General features: G+C 38.2%; 1 protein-coding gene across 3 annotated transcripts; it reads left to right on the forward strand.

Annotated features, from left to right (window-relative positions):
• Window positions 1–482: 482 nt before the first annotated feature.
• On the forward strand, window positions 483–18,715 carry EXTL2 (exostosin like glycosyltransferase 2). 3 transcript variants are annotated; one of them, XM_070786023.1, is made up of 7 exons: window positions 483–760; window positions 973–1,141; window positions 1,796–1,940; window positions 3,375–3,453; window positions 12,684–13,111; window positions 13,757–13,827; window positions 16,576–18,715. In XM_070786023.1, exons 4-7 carry the CDS (start codon window positions 3,449–3,451, stop codon window positions 17,062–17,064), a joined length of 993 nt encoding a protein of 330 aa, XP_070642124.1. In that variant the 5' UTR covers window positions 483–760; window positions 973–1,141; window positions 1,796–1,940; window positions 3,375–3,448; the 3' UTR covers window positions 17,065–18,715. The 3 variants fall into 3 exon arrangements, with proteins under 3 accessions (XP_070642124.1, XP_019812532.1, XP_019812533.1); XM_019956973.2 differs by lacking the exon at window positions 1,796–1,940; XM_019956974.2 differs by lacking the exons at window positions 483–760; window positions 1,796–1,940 and having other exon boundaries at window positions 790–1,141.
• The last annotated feature ends 5,420 nt before the right edge of the window (window positions 18,716–24,135 follow it).

Here is a 24,135-nt window from a genome sequence, read left to right on the forward strand (position 1 = left end):
AGAGGTGGCATCCTGTAGGTGGTCTCAAGGGCCGACTTGGAGTCAAGTCCCGCCACCTGTACTCAGGAAGAAAATCCTGAGGTGGCAACCCACGAATTGGGCTGGCCGGAAGGTTGAGAGCCCGCTCACGTCCACTCCGACTACCTATCACTGCTGTTCTCAGATGTGCTGGCATCCTGCGCCTGCCCTTTAGCCATTGCCCTATCTATTAGCATCAAATCCCGGTTTGTTCGGTAGCAGTGCTTAAGAATCCAGTCTGCAGGAAGCGCAAATGATAGGAAGCGCAAATGATGATGGTTTTGCTGGGTGAACTCTATGAGTACCCAAATCCTAGTAATCCACCCAGCCCTGCGCCCCCAGACAGCGCCTGACATTTCTGTACTGTCACGCAGGAGGCAAATACCTTCCGAAAGAATGTTAAATGTATTTAAAAAGAGTTCTTTTTGAAAGGAGTGCTTACGAGATCGTGTTGAAATTGAGATTCGGTTAAGGCATTGACTGATTCCCCGACCATCTCAATCCTCTGTTAACCCCAAACTCGAGTTCGTACACGTCCCTTTTACTTCCAGGTCATCCCAGAGGCCGGAGCCGCGGCTCTGATTCTCGTGAGAACCCCATTGCCCATTTCAGGGAAGCTCAAGGAAAATTCACTCGCTGGTGGGACACGAGGGCTTGCGGAGCGTGGAGGGGCGAGCCTGCGGACCAGTCTTGGGCCCCACGGTCTCCGGAACTCCTCTTCTGTGTCTTTCCGGGAAATTGGGTAAGGTCAGGTGGTCCATCACCTGAATGATTAAAACTTGTTACGTTGAGGGAGCAATGGGGGAAAGACTGGCTTTTGGAAGTGAGCTAGAAACTACAAAACCGAGCTTCTTGGGAACAGCCTTTTAATCTAACAGGAAGTGGAGCATCACTGAAAGGGAGGGGCGGCCACCCGGTACTGTCCCCAGCTTTAGGCTCTCTCTTTGTGGGCAGCGTTTCATCCAGGTTATCAATCCAGCGAATGACGCCGAGTGAATGCAAACTGCTGGGTTTGGAGAAAAAGCAAAAAATGAGTAAGCGAGACGCCCCTTGCGTTTTATGATAACCAAGCTGCAAGCAAATAAATCGCCTAGGTCTCACTGCAGTCTTTTCTTCACGAGAGGTAAGGAAATAGCAAAATGCTCTCTGGTTAAAAAATTTTTTAACAATGAAGATATTTCTGTTTTGCTCTCTTTCTTGGAACTTTATGAGTTTGTGGGGTAGTGATTCTGTGTTTTTATTTTTGAAAATATAATGTATGTATTCTACAATTTTTAAAAAATGTTCATGTTAATTAAAACTGCTGTGTAAAAACAGCTAGATTCCAGAAATTAAGTTCTGGACTGAGTATTTTGTCTTTGCCTTTCTTGGCCTATATTTCTTTATTTTAATTTAAACAGAAAAACATAAAAATATTTTCAGTTAGTAGCATTTATTTATATTTTTAGGAAGCTTTTGTGTTAGCCAGAGACTAAATTTTGCTCAACTACACTGCTGGAGAAAGGTTAAATGGGTACAAATTAGGTTAATATTTAAATATTATAAATATTTCGACTGCAGTTGAGTTTTTCCTCCAAAGCTGCTTTATTTCAATATGATGTAACTGGGGACAGAGGTTGGTGGGGGAGGGTGGTTCAGATGTATATATGCAAATAACTAAATTTCAGCAACTCATTTCCAGCATTCTCTTAACTCATCCAGATCAGCTGCAATTTGACCTGTGTTTTTGTATTCTGCCTTTGAAAATAAATTCTTCATTTTGCCTATATTGCTACAGATGAGAAATTGTTCAGTTGGTTTATGGAGAAGTCTGCAACACCGTTTTTCAAATAGTTTTGAAATAAGTTGGAGAAACTGAAATTTAATTTCAGTTACATTGGTTCTGGAACTCCTAAATTGCTACACTGCTTACTCCCAAAAACGTAAGATAGCTATTCCTGCAAAGAACTTCTTTCAAAAAATGGCAGTGCTACTTCACATTCTTTGATGGCATAATTACCAACTTCAGTTGTAAATATTTTCTTAGAAATATAATGGTTTATATAAATTTCCAATTTAGAAATATAAATTGGACACTAAATCAGGAGTTCTATGAGTGGAAAATGACGTCTGGTTTGTTTTGTCATCTTGAAATGATGTTTGTCCCAAATATGTTAACATATGACAACAATATATGTTGTCATATCAAAGTTATAGTTACTTTCTTTCATTCATTCAACAATCATTTAATGCGTCTACTATGTGCTAGACTCTGAGCTAAGCAGAGAATTAAAGTTCCTGGAGGAATTTTTTGGGAAGAGGAAGCAGATGTGAGGACAGGGCAGATCAGTCTAGGATTTTAGAACTATGTGATGCTAAGATGTACATAAGGGGTGCTTTTGGTATAGAGAGGAGAAATAAGTGTCACCTGATGAGTCTAGATACAGGCTAAGCCACCCCTTTGTCCCTTCAGTAACTGTATCATGAAAGAATATGAGTTTGAAAAGTCAAAAATGATTCTTCAGCTCTGTTCACATGGTCACTATAGATGCAGTATCTTGCAAGTCTAATCAGCTCTGAATTCCTTCATATATTATGAGTTTATAAAATTTATAAAATAGGTAGATATATTCATGAACATTTTTAAACTAATGAATGAATTTCTGCTCTGAACTTTTATATAATTGTTTAGATCATTGACTAATTAATTGTATTAGGTTAACTGTGTGGACTGTATGGGAGGGAAAGCTCTAACTTCTTAGACATGTAATTGAGGACTGTGAGAAATGAAGGCCCAGAGGAGTAAGAGGCAGAAGGTCATCTCCAGTCAAAGTTCTGGCTCCCTTTGGGCAATAGTAAGGATTAGGAAGGATGCCATCTGTCATTCCTCAGTAATGTAATTAATCCTGACCTTTACCTGCAACTCTATTTTAAACCCTGTGTTTTTCTTTTACTACTTCAAATTGAATGCCATATGAACCTTAAGTGAAAAAAGAGTTTTGATGGTAGATAAAACTACAGACACTTAAAAGTCTAGAAATTGAATACAAGTGCAGGTTGCTGCGTCTGGAGGCCTTTCTGCATGGCATATATGTTCTGGTTTCAAATGAGTAAACATTAGATCATCAGGGTGATATGGATTTACTGTTTCTGGATACTTAAGGGAAAGATGAAAACAAAAATATAGCAATGTTAGCACAAACCTCAGGAAGATATCATCTACCTAGTCACCTACATATAATATTTAGAACACAGTATAGAAAATTTTAAGTTCTAAAAATAATTCAAAGTCTATGGACCATGGCATTAAAGCATTTTTTTTAATTCCTCCTGATTGACAAAAACATCACAGGAAATTCTTTTATTTCCCTTAATAGTGCCAAGAGAGCCTGTTCCTATCAATTACTGAAGCCATAAGGAAAAATTTTTCAAAAATTAGAACTTTACCATAATGAGGTAAGTACCAGGATTTTCTTTTTACTTTTTAAAACTTGTGGTAAAATACACAAATCTGCCATCTTAACCATTTTTAAGTGTGTAGCTCAGTAGTGTTCAGTGTATTGACTTTGTTGAGCAGTCAATCTCAAGAACTTTTTCATCCTACAAAACTGAAACTCTACAACCATTAAACAACTCTCCATTTCTCTGTTCCCCGGGTCCCAGCAGCCACCCTTCTACTTTTCTGTTTCTTTGAATTGGACTATTCTAGATTCCTCACGTAAGTGAAATCATATAGTATTTGTCCTTTTGTACTGGCTTATTTTACTGAGCATGATGTCCTCAAGGTTCATCCTGTAACATGTGTCAGAATCCCCTTCATTTTTAAAGGCTGAATAATATTTCATTGTATGTCTATACCACATTTGTTTATCCATTCATCTGTCAATGGACATTTGGGTTGCTTCCACCTTTTGGCTCTTGTGAATAATGCTACTATGAACACAGGTGAAGTACCAGTATTTTTATCTGAGAAAAAAATGTTTCCTATAGAGATACTTTTGTTTCCTTGGAAATAAAGAGTTTTTATTGGAGCCAGGATCTGTTAGAAAATACTGCATCACCTGTTTTAGATCTTATCCATTGAAATAGTATTCCAGACTATAACATAAAGTCAATAAAAAGTTTATTCCTGTAAACTAGAACAAAGCTGAAAACAGAGACGACACAGAAAACACTGAAAATACAAGGTGGGACACATGGGAGGTGGGAGTTTGTTCAGACCCTCTACTCTTTCTGTGGCTCAGGAAGCATCATTTAATATTCTCAGGCTCAGCTATCCTATCTACAAAATGGGGTGGATGCATTTTAATCCCCGTGTCTCTAAAGAGTTGAGATGTTAAGTAACACACAGAGGAAAGAGGTCTGACAACTTTTGTTACTACTGGTAAGCTCTGTGAGGGCAGGAATTGGAGGTCTTACTCATTATCAACCCTAGGGTCTGACAGTGCTGGGCTGGGTAAGCACCTAGGAATGTTTGTTTGTGGACTAACCATGGATATCCTGACCTTCATCTAATAAAGTTAGGAAGCTCACATGAATTCGGATTGCATTGATTTTAGGTCTGATATCTAAAGCCATTTGCAAATTATAATTCATACATATTAAATCTGTTTCTCTTCGAGAAATGATTTTGGAATGTGAGTTTATTGCTAAAAACCAGTATTGTGTAAAAAGTAAGAGGATTCTTTAGAACATTCCAAGGATCTGTCACCCAGCAATCTTGCCTCCCCTCCACTTTCCTGTGACTAAAACAGAGAGAAGTTCAAATGAAAAGCTTCAATATTCTGGAATGGTAAAAATAATGTATTTGCAGATAGACTTGGTTTCTTTTTGACCCATTTCTTGAACTAATTTTACATGACACTGTGCTGAGCTAAAAATGCTTTTCTATTTCTAGGCTTTCTTCTTAGGATGCATTGACTCCTTGGATCCTTATAAGTAGTGGATGTTCCTCATAGGAATAAGGCCATTCCTTCTCCTGCTCTGATATATGTCCATAAGTTTGATCATCTTCAAACATCATCATCATAATTATCATCATAATAGCTACAGTTAGTTAGCAATTCCAAGAGGAAGATGCAAGACTGAAAGAAACTTTCATCTAGCATAATTGAGACCTGTGCACTTTGAGGGCAGAGAAGGCCTCTGCCTCAGTAACAAATGGCTGGATTGACGGAGGCAGTGTTTTAAGAAGACTTTCTACATAATATTTATATGTTATTTCCTCTTTAATCAATGATGAGAAAGCAAATCTAGTTAATTGAGAGTAGCTGCCTGAAGAAGTATTGAGAAGCAATTTGATGATTTGTACAGGATGCCTTAGGAAGGGACAAAAATGCCAGGACTTGACAAGCAGACTTTGCTACTGATAATAGGGCAAGACTGGGGAGGAAAGTGGAGACACAGGTCCTTGGTTTCTGCTATCTGTGTTTTATGGGCTTCCCAGGTAGCTCAATGGTAAAGAATCCTCCTGCAATGTAGGAGACCCAGTTTCAATCGCTACAGGGATCAGGAAGATCCCCTGTAGGAGGAAATGGCAACCCACTCCAGTATTCTTGTCTTGGAAATCCCAGTACAGTCCATGGGATTGCAAAGAATCAGACACTGCCTAGCAAATGAACACACATGTGCCCCCCCCCACACACACACATACATGTTTTTTAGAGTTCATTTGAACCTGATATACCTGTAAGGGAATGGCTCACTCAACCTGGCTGCCAGGAGGAGGACTTGCTTTTTAGTGTGATCAATACAGAAATTCTTTCTTATAGCTTACAGTGAGAAATGACCTGTGGCCGCAACTTCTGTTTTTCAAATGTGATATTGTAGTAAATGCAGCTATTTACCAATATGTTTTAGCAATTTTGTTTCAGAACTGTAGTCTCAAAAGGGCAGGAAAGGTCAATCTTAAGCCTTCTAAATAACAGAACTTAGATTGGCTATCAGTGATCCTATATATGTTATAGTCAGTTATACTGTTGATAAAAAAAGATGAATCACTTTAACCCTAAGAGCCAGTTCATGACACAGTAGATCAAGATTGTAGGCATCTAAATCATCCGTTCAGATCACTGTACAGTTGGTTGTAAACACAGCAAACCACAAGGTAAATCTGTGATACTGTGTGGATCCTTTTATTATTTATTACTTTAAGTCTATTCATATTCCTGCCTTTCTTATTCCTATATAAATAAAATCATTAACACAAAATAACTTATTTTGATTATTTGGACTCGTGAAAAAAGTAATCAGAGTTAAGACTCCCTGATGGGAGTTAGGGACTTCTCTGCTGGTCCAGTGATTAAAATTTCATCTTCCAATACAGGGGACGCAGGTTTGATCCCTGGTCAGGGAGCTAAGATCCCACATGCCTCATGGCCAAAAACCCAAAACATAAAACAGAAGCAACATTTTAACAAATTCAATACAGACTTTAAAAAAATATAGCTTATGTATTAAGAAAGGTGTTTCTTAAAAAGAAGAAGAACCGTAAAAAAAAAAAAATAGATGGGTTCCTTAGAAGGAAAACTGAGGGAAAATCATTTAGGAAGGAGAGGATATCATTGATTGAAAATGAGAAAGCTGAATGGCATTTATAAAATACAATGAAAAGAATGAATTCCCTGAATGGGGGGAAATACAAAAGTAAAAGCTCTTCTTAGAATACTCTCTAGCACCTGGGATAACCCAGATCTTTTATAGAGGGAATGGTTTCTTAAGTCTTGACTCGATCTTAATTTGCATTTAATTTGAGTTTATTTTTTTAATTTCAGGCATTTTTGATTCATTGTGAAGTTTATTGTTGTTATTTAGTCATTGTGTCTGACTCTTTGTGACCCCATGGATTACAGACTACCAGGTTCCTCTGTCCGTGGGATTTCCCAGACAGGAACACTGGAGTGGGTTGCCATTTCCTTCTCCAGGGGATCTTTCCAACCCAGGGACCGAACCCACATCTTCTGCTTTAGCAGGTGGATTCTTTACCACCGAGCCACCAGGGAAGCCCATTGTGAAGTTTAAGACTGTTTAAATATAGATTCCCTCGCTTTTTTCAACCACAGAGCATTGTGAACCTTGCTCAAAAAATGGCCAGGCACTGTTCTGGATTGCAGAGCCTGACAGAAAGGGCCGTCAATACAGTCCCAGTCAAAAAGGAGGCTCAGCCAATAGTTGTAATACCTGGAAACAAAGTCCGGTAGCACTGTGTTCCCCATCCCCAGGATCACTGAGGATGGAGAGTGGTGAGAGAAGCACAGGGGAGGGGATGTTTGAAAGAGTCTTTCCCGTAGAAGGGCAGGGTGTAGGAGTCTGGTGGGTAGGGAGAAAGAGCATGTACAACATGTGGAGTCATGGCCAGCCTGCGGGCTCTAGGTACCGTAAGAGGAAAGTCCTTTTGGAATTGGGTGCCACATATGCCTTCGTCTCAGTTAGAACGATGTATGTCACCTGGCCAGAAGCTGCTCATCAGGTGTACGCTGATGTCTTCTGATTCTTCTTTCATGTTCACAGAAGGGAACCCCAGATTCTAAATTAGCCTCTGTGTTCCACCTTGGAATGTTTTTATCTCGTGGCAGTGAAGGGCCCCTTTTTGAGCATCTATATGCCGTAATCATCAGTTTTTTTGGCAAGTGCGTATTTTGGAGGATGAGCCAGAGGAGAAAACAATCTGTACAATATGAGACAAATCTCATAGTGAAATGGCAGAATAGTTACTATTCTTCTACCATCTGTGGCATTAGAATGAAAATGACAGCTTCTCGGTGTATGACGTGACGCTGCTCATTGCTTTTCTATCTTGTGAGTCAGAGGACATAACTAATCTTCATTCATGCCATGCTCTGGCTAAACTAGTCTTTGTTCATGCTGCTGCTGCTTCTGCTACTAAGTCGCTTCAGTCTGTCCGACTCTGTACGACCCCATAGACAGCAGCCCAGACTATTTGTTTTCAGCTTTTGTCTAGATAATTGTTGCTTTTAATCCCAAAGAACTAGCCTGGAGTAAAGAATTCGTCATTCAGTAGTGTTCTTCCTGAGGAACTCTGGTAGAAGATGTAGTAAATAACTGAATAGCAGGTCTTTGAAAATTCAGATTGCCTCATTCATTTAAAGACAAACACTAGAGAATTTGTAATTGTTGCTTCATTGCATTATTTGCTTTCCTACTCTGTCTTAGGTCCACATTTAAGAACAATTCTTAAAATTTCAAATAATGGTTTTCTAAAAGATACCTCACTTTTCAAATATTTAAAAATTCTGATATAATGACCCAGTCATTCCACTCCCAGGTACATGCCCAAAAGAAATGAAAACATATGTTCACAAAAAAACATGTACATGATTATTTGTAACAGCAATATTCATAATAGCAAAATGTGGAAGCAACCCAAATGTCCAGCAACTGTTAACACAAACAAAATGTGGTATATCTGTACAATAGAAGGTTATTTGGGAATAAAAAAAGAATTAAGTATGGTTATATACTATGACATGGGTGAACCTTGAAAACATTTATGCTAAGTGAAAAAAGCCAGACACATAGGCCATATATTGTATGATCTCTTTTTAGGAGATGTCCAGAATAGGCAAACTATGGAGATAGAAAGTGGATCAGTGTTAGCTTGGTGCTGGGGTGGAGAATGAGGGGAAATGGAGGTGAAGAGCGACTGCTAATGAGTAGGTTTAACACTCTTCTTCTTAGAGTGTTAAAAATGTTACAAAATTAGATTTGGTTGCATAATTCTGTGTAGATACTAAAAGCTACTGAATTGTGTACTTTATATGGGTGAAGCTTATGGTATGCGAAATAAATGTTAATAAAGTTGTAAAAACAATCAACATACCAATATTAATATTTATATTATCATACAGGTACCTTAGTGACAGTCTCGTAGACTACTTTATGACGCAGCCTTGCAGAATTTACCACAACACAATGGAAAGGGTCACGGACTGTGCTATCAGGGATCTCGGTCCTTTCTGGAATGAAGTGGGGTTTCAGAAGATACCGACAGATATCACTTTAAATTTTATTTCTGTATTATTTTTGGCTGCCCTGAGTCTTCACCGCTGTGCAGGGGCTGTGTCTAGTTGCAGTGAGTGGGGGCTTCTCTGGTTGTGGTGCACAGGCTTCTCATTGCCGTTGCTTCTCTGGTTGTGGAGCGCGGGCTCTAGGGCACTCGAGTTTCGGTAGTTGTGGCTCCTGGGCTCTACAGCACAGGCTCAGTTGTTGTGGTGAATGGGCTTAGTTGCTCCCCGGCATGTGAGATCTTCCCAGACCAGGGATCGAACCCATGTCACCTGCATTGGTAGGCAGATTCTTAACCACTGGACCAGCAAGGTTTACAGATATACTTTGAAATTAAATCATTTTAGTTCTTAATTCTTTCTAAGATGAAGGTTATCCAGGTGTATTCTTTCTCATATTCCCCATTCAAAACTCAAAGCTGTGAATTAGATGGTACAGTCTTCTCTAGACAGTGAACAGAAGAAAGCTATACACTGAAATCCAAATAGCTATATGAAGTCATCACTCTCCAATCTGTTCTAAGGCTGTTTCCAGTGCATCAACAATAAAGTCCCAGACTTCAGCTGTTCTCAAAGCACAGAGATGCCGCTTGCACTGCAATCTATATAGTTCTTACTTTTCTATACAGACTACACATGTTACATAACTTTATTGGTCTGTATAACTGCATGAAATATTTGCATTGTCTTTCCAAAGATATAAATTATTCATAACACTCAAAACATTTTTGATACAAGGAAAACAGGGGGTTAGAAGCTATCTGACAGAGGAAATTTCTATGATGGATATGGAGGAAAACTCCCACTTAAAAGTATATTATTGGTAAAAGCGAAACAGTCATTCATGAATTCTCCTTGACAATGTCTATTTATAGTAGGCTATAGAGATGAATCTTCATTACTCTTTCTCCACTAAACTGGCAGGTAGTTAACCAGAATCTGCTTTATTGACTAGGGACACTGCTATATAAATTCTAGAATATGTTATTCCTACTCTGCTGTAGAAAATGAACATTAAGATCTCAATCAGGGTATACTTTAATGTAGTTGTCAGATGAATCTTAACTCTGAGTGCTTGTAACCAGCCATTTTTATGCAGAACTGAAAATACGTTTTATGAGACTTGCTTTTGATTCAGTGTTAGAAGGATTATCAAGGTCTTTGAATCAAGGCTATTAATTTATAATGGTTTCTGTTTGGTTCATCACATTAACAGTATGTGTTGTTTTAGGGAGAGGTTATATACAGTGAAGACATTTGTACTCTCAAACCTTAAATTGCCCATCCTTGAAAAATAATCATAGTAAAGCTGAGGTTACCTAAGAAACAATCCATTTTATTCATTTCTTAGAGTGAGGCCAAGATGAAAGGGGAAACACAAAATTGCTTTTCTTAACAGAACAGGCTGCAGACAAAGTCCAGGAGAGATTATCCTTGAAAGCTTTCTGAAAAGATTACTACAAGGGAACATTGCTTTTCAAATCTAGACTTTTGAAAAGTGAGAGTCGCTGAGTGACATTGACCATTCCTTTGTCCTTATGAGTAAGTTCTTCCTTTGCTTGCACAGCGCTCAGTGCACTAGCACAGTATGGGGTATGTTCTCCTTCCATCTTTGGAATTCTCCAGTACCCACTCTTGTGAACTTTAAAAGATGTTAAAGGCGTGGTCTGTATGACCTCTCTACGTCCTTGTTGATCTATATGGAGAAAAACTATTTCTGCAGTGACACCACACACCTCACAACGTGAAACAACATCAGGGGAACTGTTGCCAAGTTTCCTTAATGAAAAACAGAAGAGTAGTTGCACATCATTTGAATAGTGAAGTGAGATTTTGTTTGGAATCTAATGCCTCCAGGATGATGGCCCAGCTACAAGTGCCCAACTGAAACCACAAGGTGTCCTTCTGATGTATTCTCTTCACTACCACTATCCTAAATTAGCTCTGAGTTTATTTACTTTATCTGTCTCTCCTTACTATTTCCTCTGCTATGAACAGCAGAGACATCATCTATCTTATTCATTGCTATACACACAGAACCTAAAATAGTGCTCAGTAATTATTTAATTTATTGAGAAAATAAGCAAATGCTATGGCATGCAAAGCACAGAGTACAGGATCTAATAAGTAATAAACCATTATAATTGTTTGCTGCTGCTGCTCCTACCACTGTTACCAGATTCATATATTAGGATTCTGCATATGATTTCATTTGGAAACAAGTTTGCTGCCAAAAGATAAGTTTAAATTTAGTATACTGAAATGTTTATATATATATATGTGTGTGTGTGTGTGTATCTATATATATATAAGAATAAGTTGTACACCTTAAATATATATAATTTTATGTGTCAATGATATCTCAGTCAGTACAGGTCAGTCACTCAGTCGTGTCCGACTCTTTGTGACCCCATGAATCGCAGCACGCCAGGCCTTCCTGTCCATCACCATCTCCTGGAGTTCACTCAAACTCATGTCCATCGAGTCAGTGATGCCATCCAGCCATCTCATCCTCTGTTGTCGCCTTCTCCTCCTGCCCCCAATCCCTCCCAGCATCAGAGTCTTTTCCAATGAGTCAACTCTTCACATGAGGTGGCCAAAGTACTGGAGTTTCAGCTTTAGCATCATTCCTTCCAAAGAAATCCCAGGGCTGATCTCCTTCAGAATGGACAGTTGTATCTCCTTGCAGTCCAAGGGACTCTCAAGAGTCTTCTCCAACACCACAGTTCAAAAGTATCAATTCTTCGGTGCTCAGCTTTCTTCACAATCTAACTCTCACATCCATACATGACCACTGGAAAAACCATAGCCTTGACTAGATGGACCTTTGTTGGCAAAGTAATGTCTCTGCTTTTGAATATGCTATCCAGGTTGGTCATAACTTTTCTTCCAAGGAGTAAGCATCTTTTAATTTCATGGCTGCAGTCATCATCTGCATCTGATTTTGGAGCCCAGAAAAATAAAGTCTGACACTGTTTCCACTGTTTCCCCATCTATTTCCCATGAAGTGATGGGACCAGATGCCATGATCTTCGTTTTCTGAATGTTGATATCTCAATAAAGCCATTTAAATAATTAGTATACTACTAAGAGAAATATATACTAATTATTTAAATAGTTACTAAGAGAAATATAGGGCTTCCCAGGTGGCTCAGTGGTAAAGAATCTGCCTGCCAATGTAGATGTGGGTTTGATCCCTGGGTTGGGAAGATCCCCTTGAGAAGGAAATGGCAATCCACTCCACTCCAGTATTCTTGCTTGGGAAATCCCATGGACAGAGGAGCCTGGTGGGCTACAGTCCATGGAATCACAAAAGAGTCAGATATGACTGAGTGACTAAACAACAACAACAAAAGAGAAATATAATCCAATTTGAAAATAATCTCATTTCCAAATTTTTAGTAGCAAAATAAGGGCAAATTTTAAAATGTGCTGCTTGATTCTTCCTGTGTATAGATGTTCTTTTGTCTGCAACTGCAAAGCAGTCAGGGAAGGGAAGGTTTATTCACTGCGCTTTTTGTCTTAGGCCAAATCAAAAAGGCAGGAGGAACTGAACTTGAATAACTAAAAGGTGTTTGACCTTTCCTTAAAAAAGCAGAGGCAAAACCATGGTAACTAGTGAGAATGCTAAGATTCTGCATTTTACTTCCATTTCTACTCCAGGTGTTGCCACATCTTCAAGCTCCCAGGAAGAGTGATGGGCATTCGTGTGCTTCGTCTCTCTTTGGTGGTCATCCTTGTGTTACTGCTGGTAGCTGGGGCTTTAACCACTTTACTCCCTAATATCAAAGAAGACAAGATGCTCACTTTGCGTAGGGAAATAAAATCTCAGGGCAAGCCCACCCAGGATTCCTTTACTCTCATAATGCAGACGTACAATAGAACAGATCTCTTATTGAGACTTTTAAATCATTATCAGGCAGTTCCATATCTGCATAAAGTGATTGTGATATGGAACAATGTTGGGGAGAAGGGACCAGAGGAGTTGTGGAACTCCCTAGGGCCTCACCCTGTCCCCGTGAACTTCAAAGCACAGACCACAAACAGAATGAGAAATCGACTCCAGGTCTTTCCTGAACTGGAAACCAAAGGTGAGTTGCAGCTGGGTTTTTAGTCTGACAGGGCTGCAGTTAACCAGAACTGGGGACTCCCGTGTGGCTTTAGGGCCTCCTGCTTACCTTAATTGTCTGGAGAAAATAGGGAAGTTTAATCATGAGAAAGCATTTTGAAAAACTTAAGAGGCAGTTTCCCAGATGTCAAGAAGCAGTCTCCTGGGGAGAAATCACATATATCTTGCAACAGTGATAAAGAGGTTAATTAATATTGTAAAAGAAGACATGCTATGATTACATCTTATTGCAGCACATAAGTTAGTAAAATGCTATTTAACTTATGCTTGATGTGTTTTGCCACCTTCTTTTCCTCCCACTCATAGCAGTTACATGAGCTTGTAATTTGCTTAAAAGAACCTTGGTTTTATTTATTTATAGGTTCATTAGTTTCTAGGATAATGGATGATAACTACTTGATAATCTCCCCCTTTGGAAATTATAAAATCAATTATAGTTCAAGTAAAAACTTCTTCTGCTAGAAAAATCTTTAAGAATACATTTTTTATTTACTGATTTCATTCAGAAAATACTTCATCTGAATGATCTATAAAGACACCACTATGTCTTACAACTTCTGTCTTCACTTCCAAACTGTTTGATTTAAATTTTTTTCTTTCATTTCAGCGGTGTTAATGGTAGATGATGACTTGCTGATTAGCGCCCAGGACCTTGTTTTTGCTTTTTCTGTGTGGCAGGTAATGTTGCTACATGCTTTATGAAATCATTAGTATAAAGTCTGATCTAGAGTTTAACCAGAGCAACATGGTTTAATGTGGAGGTTACCCAGACTAGTGTAGACAGTATTTATCTAAAAAGGAGATTACTTTGTCATAAAGTAATCAGATTTCCTGAGCTCAGTTAAGCTAACTGACAGTTACGGTATCTTTTATCTATACTTGATTTATATTTGGCATACTGGGGAGAAGAGCTAGAATTGCCTTCCAAAGAACAATGAGGAAATTATCTAGTATAGGACAGAGCAAAGACTAAAATCCTGAGACACTTTCCACAAGGCCACAGACCTGTATCTCAAATGAGAAGTATATTTCTGTATTACTGCTGCATAGAGCTTCCTTTGAAAGAAATAATTATATCCACAAAATTTAATTCTGAGATCATTGTTTAAAAATTAATATTAATAATAATTCTACATGCACCATTGTGGTGGTAGACTTTTCCCCCCTTAAATCCCAGCTGGTATAAATAGGCATTAATTGCCTGGTATTCTATAAAAACACCTTTTTTCTGTTGAATATTTGTTCATAGTAGCCAGCTTTTTACAAGTTTCACTACAAGTACCTGAAAGCAGAATTACATACTAATACTCTGAAGCGTGTCCAGTAATTAAACACTGTACTACCCAATAAATGGTTTAATTTGCACTGTAGTAACTCTCCTTGATTAGCAACTTGAGATGTGACAACATTAGGTATTAATGGTAAGCGGTCACAGTACTCTACAGATACCAGAATATTCAAAACTTCAGTTTTCAGCTTCATGCCTAGCATACTAATCAACACATTTTTTCCATATCAGCAATTTTTCCAGCCCTATAAATAAAAGCTTCCCAGGAAAAAATTTCTAATGTAGTACTCCAGCTGTGAGATTTCTATTTCAGGTGAAAAACTCAATTTTCTGAAAATGTCAGGTTAGAACAATCCAAGTAAACCATGATTAAAGATGGATAAATATGATTTTAAGTTTCATCCATAAAACTGTCAAGAACAGTTTCAATCCATTGCCCAAGATAATCTGACTCCTAAAGTTTGGTCCCATTCGTGCCCTATGGAGTATAGAGATTTGGGGCATGGAGACAAGCAGGATCAGAACAGACACATGTCTGTGCCTTTGCACTTAACCATGACCTCTGTTTGCAGTCCTTCTCCTTTTCCTGCTCTAGCCATCTGTGAAATCTCTGTCGTCCTCCTAGGTTATGTAAGTGGTGCCTCGTCTCTGAGGCCTCCCAGCGTTTATCCCCCAACCCCTGACGTTCCCCTGTACCTCCCTGCGTCCTCAGTGCTGTCCTGAGAATCCCTCAGCTGCTTTACAGCGTCCTCAACAATGTGCTAATTCCTAGTCCACCTATCTGTATCACACTCTCCCTAGACTATGCATTCTTTGACATGGGATTAAATCCAGACTGATTTGTGTGTGTGTGTCCCTAGTTTAGCATCTGTTGGTAAATGAATGAAACTCAAGATATTTATGAGATTGAACTGAACCTTTTTCAGTTCATATTTCTTTTCCATGACTCACTGCTTTTCTTTGTTGACTTTTGTTTTATTTTTAGTCATTCTCATCCTACTATTATTGCTTTAATACCATCCTTTCTTCATAGATACTGACACATCTCTTCATACATATATATATATATATATATATATATATATATATATATATATACGAGCACATATATCTATGACTTCCCCCGTAGCGAAGCGGCAAAGAATCCACCTGCAGTATAGAAGATGCAGAAAACACCGATTTGGTCCCTGGGTCAGGAAGATCCCTTGGAGGAGGAAATAGCAACCCACTCCAGTATTCTTCTGGGAAAATCCCATGGGCAAAAGAGCAAGCCGGCTGTGGTCCATGGGGTTGCAAAGAGTCAGACACAACTGAAGTGACTATATACATATACATATTGACCTTTGAGCAACACAAGCTTGAAGCATACAGGTCCACTTACACTCAGATATTTGCAATAAATACATACCATATTACTACATGATGCGTAGTTGGTTGAATCTGTAGATGCAGAACCATGTATATTGAAGGCTGACTGTAAAGTTATACATGGATTTTCCATTATACTGTCAGTTGGCACCCTTAACTCCTGCATTGTTTAAGGGTCAACTGTATATATGTATGTATATATATATATATATATATTTGCGTGTGTGTATGTATATTTTTTTAAGGAAAAAGAAAAGGAATAAAAATAAAACATTGTTTAAAACCAACAGTGACTTTCAAAAACATTGAAATCAACATGGAAAAGCAGTAAAATGATACATGTACATCCATAATTTTATTTACTCCTATGAGATTAAAACAGTTTTCCAAAATAATCACGTATCTTCTTAATCTCCTATAATAAGCATTGTTCATATAGTCAACTTCTTTTACAGTAAACTCTGAAAAACCAGACTCATTGGTGACTAGAATTTATTAATATCAGATAATGTGTGTATTGGGAGACTATTTGAGAGGTCAGAAATTTTTTAAAGAGATTTGGGTTATGATGGAATTTGAACTTTAAACTTACCAGGACATAGATTTATGAAGTTGCCTGGAGTTAAAGGAAATTGAGGTGTAGAAGCCAGGAGTAAAATAACACTGACAAATCAGTTTAATTCTTTCTGTAATAAATCATTGCCTTTTTCACCATGTTAGGTCTAAAGAAATGCCACACTGAGTTATTACTATTTTTTTTATCTTTTCAGCAATTTCCTGATCAAATTGTAGGATTTGTTCCCAGAAAGCATGTGTCTACTTCCTCTGGTATCTACAGCTATGGAGGTTTTGAACTGCAGACACCAGGGTTTGGAAATGGTGATCATTACTCGCTGGTCCTGATTGGAGCCTCCTTCTTCCACAGCAAATACCTGGAACTCTTTGAGAGGCAGCCTGCAGCCGTCCATGCTTTGTTAGATGAGACGCAGAACTGTGATGACATTGCCATGAATTTTATCATCGCCAAGCACACTGGGAAGACTTCAGGGGTATTTGTGAAACCTGTAAACATAGCCAATTTAGAAAAAGAAACTACCGGTGGCTATTCTGGAATGTGGCATCGAGCTGAGCACTTTCTGCAGAGGTCTTATTGTATAAATAAGCTTGTTAACATCTATGACAGCATGCCCTTAAAATACTCCAACATTATGATTTCTCAGTTTGGTTTTCCATATGCCAATCACAAAAGTAAAATGTGAGAGTGAAACAGGCAAACAAAAACAAACCTCAGAACTGCTTGTTATTTGAGTAGCTGCTTCGTGCTCTGGTTGGTCTTTTTATTTATTTATTTTTAAGCACCATCACGGACTTTTTTTCTACTCCAGAAGTCTCTACAAAAGGGAAGAATGCATGGGGCTTCTAGGATGTACAGTTTACATGTGCTTCAAAACCCAAGAAGCTGATATTATCCGGATAGGTCTTGTGATAAGTCTTCATTCATGGATATAATTCCTTGGTCAACAATTTTATTGTTTACATGCTCAGACTGTTCGACAATTTTTTAAAATTCAAGTATAGTTGATTTACAGTGTCATGATAATGCCCTAATATTTTGTTTTTTGACTCCTGGCACTTGCCTTAAGGACCTTTAGCAAGCCGTTTCCAGGATCAAAATCTCCAGAGAAGTATTTCTCAGCTTTTTCATTCAAGGATGATTATTTTCATGTGAAGCCTGAAATGCCTCTTTCTCAAAAGACTGTGGTGTAGGGAAAAGCCATGTGAGGAGATAACAGTCTCAATCCCATATAGAAACAAGTGGAGATTTTGTGACAATCAGGGTTTCCTTTCTGGTTCTTCCAACCAGCCCTTTCTAGGACTAGCTCGTCCCAGCATGGTTTTGATGCAACCATCAGCACTTTCTGTGGTTAAGTCTGTTGTGACTGGTTGGGTTAATTTTAGTAGCTGAATGATGTCTAGTTGTTTGCTTGACTTTTGTGAACATTTACTGCATGGATCACAAAAAAGTGCAGCCTGTATTTTTTATAAGCAACTTCTATGCAGCAAGGAGTTAATGTGTTACTAGATTCAGGTCCTGCATTTTGGCACTTAATCTGGCTTTTAGATTGTACATTAATTTTTAGATTTTATATAAAAGATGTATTATTTAAGAAACATGCGTAAAATAACTCTTCTGACAGAGTGATTCAGTAAGACCAGGCAGAAATTAAAACCCTTACTATCAGATGATCTTTATTGCTATAAAAGCATAAATTATCTCATGGATACTAAAATGTTGGTGTGTGTTACACACAAAGTCAGTCTCTTGGATTCTGAATTCCCCCTCCGAGCCCCTGCTGCCAAACGATTCAGAGATCATGATTAAATTTGAATTACATAGATGTAGAAAAAAAAAAAAGACCTGAGTCATAGCAGAGAAATTCCACAGGGAGCCTGCATCAGTTCATTGTTAAGTTGCCCACTTTCATGAATGTGTGAATGAATGTTACATGAATTAGTGTCTGTTCACACTGTCTGTGTTTGGTCCTTAATTCACTAAAGGAATACTTAATTAAGCCTCTTTCCACCACATTCTCCTCTTCCTATTCCCCCTCCTTCTCCCATATTCCATAATGATCTCAAAATGGCACAGCTATGAAAATAATCATGGTTAATGTTCCAACAATGAGATCTCTTGTGCAGTTAGCTCAGTGTATATTGTTCCTTCACATGGGCATGTGTATGTGTCTTAATGCCATCTGAGAAAACCAGTAGAACTTGAAGCCTCACTAAAAATCTGTAGTGTTAATTATCTGCTTTGTCAAACCTTGGTAGTGATTTTTTTTTTTTTTTTGCCTCTTGAGATTGACAGATAAATAAAATAAACTTTTACCATCCAGATGTTTTTGTTAATTAAGCAGACTCATGCTTTTCTTGTCCGGATTCACACAAATTTTCAAATATTCTCATATTGCTTAGAGTAAGGTAGGGATATCTGCTACATTCCCCATGAGAAAATTTTCCAGTGGGAAAATATTCTCAGATTTTTTCATCTTCTATTCTTAAACATCTATTCTTCAGCATCACTTAATTTGCTCATATATTTTTCAGACGTTGTAGAGCAAATATGAAAACAAAGTGAAGTTCAATCTGTATTACAAAGACTCTTGCATTGTTTGGGACTAAACTTCTACACAGGTGGCACTAATGGTAAAGAACCTGCCTGCCGACGCAGGAGACGTAAGAGACACAGATTCTATTCCTGTGTCAGGAAGATCCCCCGGAGGAGGGCACGGCAACCCACTCCAGTATTCTTGCCTGGAGAATCCCATGGACAGAGGAGCCTGACAGGCTACAGTCTATAGGATCACAAAGAGTCAGACATGACTGAAGCCACTTAGCACACATGTATAATTTTCCCTTCATGCCTCTTATTCTTACTCCAGATGATCTGGAGCAAAGATGATGCTCAGGCTTAAAACTACATAGGAAAAGCAACATAGTTTAGAGGTTAAGTGTTCCAGTAGAGTACTTGGGCACAAATCCTTCCTGTATCTTACACTTACTTAACCTCTTGGAGCTTCAGTTTCCTCATCGGCAAAGGTGAGAATAATATCTACATAGGGGTTTGTTTTAAGGAATAAAGGAGATAGCATGTATAAATATAAGCACAGAGACTTGCCCACTTTAAAATGGTCAATAAAGGAAAGCTGTTGAGATGTGTATGGACAATGAGTGTACACTTAGTCATGTCTGACCTTTGGGACCTCATGGACTGTAGCCTGCCAGGCTTCTCTGTGGGATTATACCGGCAGAAATACCACAGCAGGTTGCTATTTTCTCCTGCAGGGAATCTTCCCAACCCAGAGACTGAACCCGCATCTCCTGCATTGCAGGTGGATTATTGACCACTGAGCCACCAGGGAAGCCCATCATTGACAATAAGGGCAGTTAATTCTGTTATCAGAAAAGCCCTGAATCCACCAGGTGAGATATTTGGGAAATTGTTTCTACATAACAGTATTTCTACATAACAGTGTTCTACATAACCATGACAGTTTTCATCTCATTTTCTTTATCTCAAATGCCTCTCGTCTTAGTAAGACAGTACATACTCATTCCAGCAATTTTGGGATATTCAGAATGGTATAAAGAAGAAATTAAAAGCCTACGACGTTAACAATCACTAAACATTTTTGTGTCTATTCCTTCTGACTTTTCTAGGCATACGTTTTAATAGCATGATTTGTTTGGTATTTAATTGGATGGATAAACCATAGTTTATATAATCAATCATATTGCTATTCTGTTAGATAATATCTTATTATTCTAACATTTGGGCAAGCATCCTTGCCTTGAACAAATACTTTTGAGCATACCTATAATGATTTCTTCAAAATCAAGTCTAAAAAGTCCAATGCCTGGATCCATTTAGTAGTTGTATTTTAGGGTTTTTAATACATATTTATGCCCCCAGAAGCATTCCCATAGCTACAGTATTTCTGCATCTGAAAGCACCCGTTTCTCATCAGACTTTCCAACATTGCATATTATTTAAAATATTCTTAATTTCATTTTCCATCCACAAAATACTCAAATGTTGCAGAATTTGGAAAGACTTGGGCTATGTTAAGAACTCGATGTTGAGAAGGCTGAAAAACAGGCAATCAACTGTCAGATGAAATATTCCAGGACAGTATAAACTTTGGGAATCTTCTGAAGTGCTTCCAAAAGTTCTTTGCTCCCAGGATAGAGTATAGGCAATGAATTGTTGGCTCTTTGCTGGTCCCAGGAATCAAAAACTTGGAAGCAGCAACAACAACAAAAAATACACTGGTTCCTCTTAAAAAGACCTAGGGCTTTGACCACAAAGTCAGGAGTGGATAAGGGAGTATGTGTATGCATGTGTGTGTGTGTGTGCTGTGTGTGTGTGTACATGTTCACATGCACACAGGCCTACACACACACACCTGCATGCACACGTGTGGTGGCAGAGGGCAGGGTAGGAGGCAGGAGTGGCAAGGAGTGGGGATGGAGTAGAGGACAATGCTGTCATGGACGAGGAAGAGAGAGGTGCCAAATCCCATTGGTCCCCAGGAGGACATGATGGTGAGATCTGATCATCCTCTTTCCCATGCTATTTCTTAAGCCAGTTTTTGTTTTTCTGCTAGGGTTCCCCCAACTTTCTCCCCTTCCACCTCTTCTTTCATGAAGGTTCTGTCAATATAAAACCCAATTTTTTTTTTGTTTCTTACTTTTATTATTCTTTCGTGCTTTCTCTCTGGGAGTAAAAATAATAAGCCTACACCTCTGCACATTTCAAGCCTATACCTTCTTTTTTTAAAATTTTTTATTGGAGTATAGTTGCATAACAGTGTTGTATTAATTTCTATTGTACAACAAAGTCAATCAGCTATACATATACATATATCCCCTCTTTTGAGGGGTTTCCTTTCCATTTAGGTCTCCAGAGTATCAAATAGAGTTCCCTGTGCTTTACACTAGGTTCTCATTAGCCATCCACTTTATACACAGTAGTGTATATACGTCAATCCCAATCTCCCAATTCATCCCACCCACCTTCTTTCCTCTTGGTGGCCACACATTAGTTCTCTTTGCCCATGTCTCTGTTTCTGCTTTGCAAATAAGTTCATCTCTATCATTTTTATAGATTCCACATATATGCATTTATATAAGATACGTGTTTTTCTCTTTCTGACTTCACTCTGCAATATTTAAAAAATATACCTATTGTGGATGAAACACAAAGAACATTTAATTCATTGGAAACTGAGTGCACTGAGTCCTGGACCCACTAAATTTCCTCATCTGCTGAATGAGGCTGAAAATACCTGCCCTAAAATCTCACCAATGGCTTTTTGTTTCAAAGAGCACAGTGTGTAGGAAGAACTTTAAAGTATCAAGAAAATGAAAGAATTTTTTAAAAATCATTACAGATAAAGAGCAGCTCAACAGAGAATGAAAGAAACTTGTTTGGGAATTACGAACAGTGTCAAAATTATACCTTAGACCATAAAAAAGCAAAATAAATATGCAAGCATCAAAAACAATTTAAGGAACCTTTTTTATTAGCTCTGGTTCAGAATAAAGTATTTAAATGAAGTATTTAAACTAGAGATGACATGAGGCTCTTTTGTATTTCACATGTCAACATTTCTTTTATTTGGAAATAAAAAGGATCATATTTTTGACTGGAATGCTTTTAAGTAGTTTAAAAAAATAAATCTGAAGGAAACAGCTTTAATTTACAGCAGTGGTTCTTCACTTTGGCTCATTTCCCCCCTGGGGTCATTAGCAGTATCTGAAGACACATTTGGTTGTTACAAATGGGAGCAGCCTACTGGGATATAAGAAGGATGATGCAGCCCTCCCTCCACAAGAATTAGCCATCCCCAAATGTCAGTAGTGTTGAAGTTGAGGGAAAAATGTACATGGCCTCATATTATAGAATATTTGGTGATTTTTGTATATGACACTTTTAAGACAATGGAAGTTGCATTGCTAAAATTTTATATAACAGTGCCTATTAGAACAAAATTAAGGGGGGAAACATGTTTATATTAGAGAGTTCCAGAAAAACATCTACTTCTGCTTTATTGACTATGCCAAAGCCTTTGACTGTGTGGGTCACAACAAACTGTGGAAAATTCTTAAAGAGATAGGAATACCAAACCACCTGACCTGCCTCCTGAGAAATCTGTATACAGGTCAGGAAGCAACAGTTAGAACTGGACATGGAACAACAGACTGGTTCCAAATAGGGAAGGGAGTACGTTAAGGCTGTATATTGTCACTTGCTTATTTAACTTAATGCAGAGTACATCATGAGAAATGCTGGGCTGGATGAAGCACAAGCTGGAATCAAGATTGCCGGGAGAAATATCAATAACCTCAGATATGCAGATTATACCACCCTTATGGCAGAAACTGAAGAAGAACTAAAGAGCATCTTGAAATTGAAAGAGGAAAGTAAAAAAGTTGGCTTAAAACTCAACATTCAGAAAACTATGATCATGGCATCACTTCATGGAAAATAGATGGAGAAGCAATGGAAACAGTGACAGACTTTATTTTTTGGAGCTCCAAAATCACTGCATATGGTGACTGCAACCATGAAACTAAAAGACGCTTGCTCCTTGGAAAAAAAGTTATGACCAACCTAGACAGCATATTAAAAAGCAGAGACATTACTTTGACAGCAAAGGTCCACATAGTCAAAGCTATGGTTTTTCCAGTGATCAAGTATGGATGTGAGGGTTGGACTCTAAAGAAAGCTGAGCGCCAAAGAATTGATGCTTTTGAACTGTGGTGTTGGAGAAGACTCTTGAGAGTCCCTTGGACTGCAAGGAGATCCAACCAGTCCATCCTAAAGGAAATCAGTCCTGAATATTCATTGGAAGGACTGATGCTGAAGCTGAAACTCCAATACTTTGGCCACCTGATGGGAAGAAATGACTCTTTGGAAAAGACCCTGATGCTGGGAAAGATTGAAGGTGGGAGGAGAAGGGGATGAGAGAGGATGAGATGGTTGATGGCATCACTGCTTCAAAGGACATGAGTTTTAGTAAGCTCTGGGAGTTGGTGATGGACAGGGAGACCTGGCGTGCTGCAGTCCATGGGGTGCAAAAAGTTGGACACAACTGAGCACCTGAACTGAACAGAATTGAAGACATGTGCTGCATAGTTGTGTGATCCCAAATATGATCAAAGAGCCAGAAGTTTCCATGATTAAGGTTTATTTTTGATTCTTTTTTTTTTTTTTTTTGATCCACTTGCCTTTTTCTTTTTTCACATCTGAAGAAATAGACAGTGGAGTTTCAGTTTCTAGGAAGAAGTTATGAATACATATACATTTGTGAAGAACTACAAAACAATATTACATAATACAGTATGTATTTTCAAAATACATGTCTAGTTAGAGAAAATAAACTAAGTACAAATTTTCAAATAATCATATTTGTGTATGTTCAAGCATTTTTGGTTTCAACAAACAATAAACAACTAGTCAAGACAATTTATATAGGAAAGAACCCTGGAATGAGAGAATTAAGAAACATTTTTCTCATATAGCTAGGTAATGAATTACGTAAATTTATCTGGGGCTCAGTTTCCACATCTACAAAAGACATGGGTGAATTAAGTGATTAGGAAATTTCTTTCCATTTATAAAATTATGTGACCCTGAATCATTGTTGAATTGGTATGTTTTAAAGGATTTATGTTATACTAATCCCCTAAAGTTTAGCTCTGCTGTAGCTTACAACCTTCCCTACACCATAAGCCTATTTTCCTAGGAATTCTTCCTCGAAGCG

Source organism: Bos indicus, chromosome 3 (assembly GCF_029378745.1).
Source record: "Bos indicus isolate NIAB-ARS_2022 breed Sahiwal x Tharparkar chromosome 3, NIAB-ARS_B.indTharparkar_mat_pri_1.0, whole genome shotgun sequence".
In the NCBI taxonomy this organism is placed as follows: domain Eukaryota; kingdom Metazoa; phylum Chordata; class Mammalia; order Artiodactyla; family Bovidae; genus Bos; species Bos indicus.

Coding starts and splice junctions, on each gene's coding strand:
- EXTL2 (XM_070786023.1), top strand. Junction 13,112..13,756: donor TCCTGAACTGGAAACCAAAG/GTGAGTTGCAGC, acceptor CTTTCATTTCAG/CGGTGTTAATGGTAGATGAT. Junction 13,828..16,575: donor TTGCTTTTTCTGTGTGGCAG/GTAATGTTGCTA, acceptor TTATCTTTTCAG/CAATTTCCTGATCAAATTGT.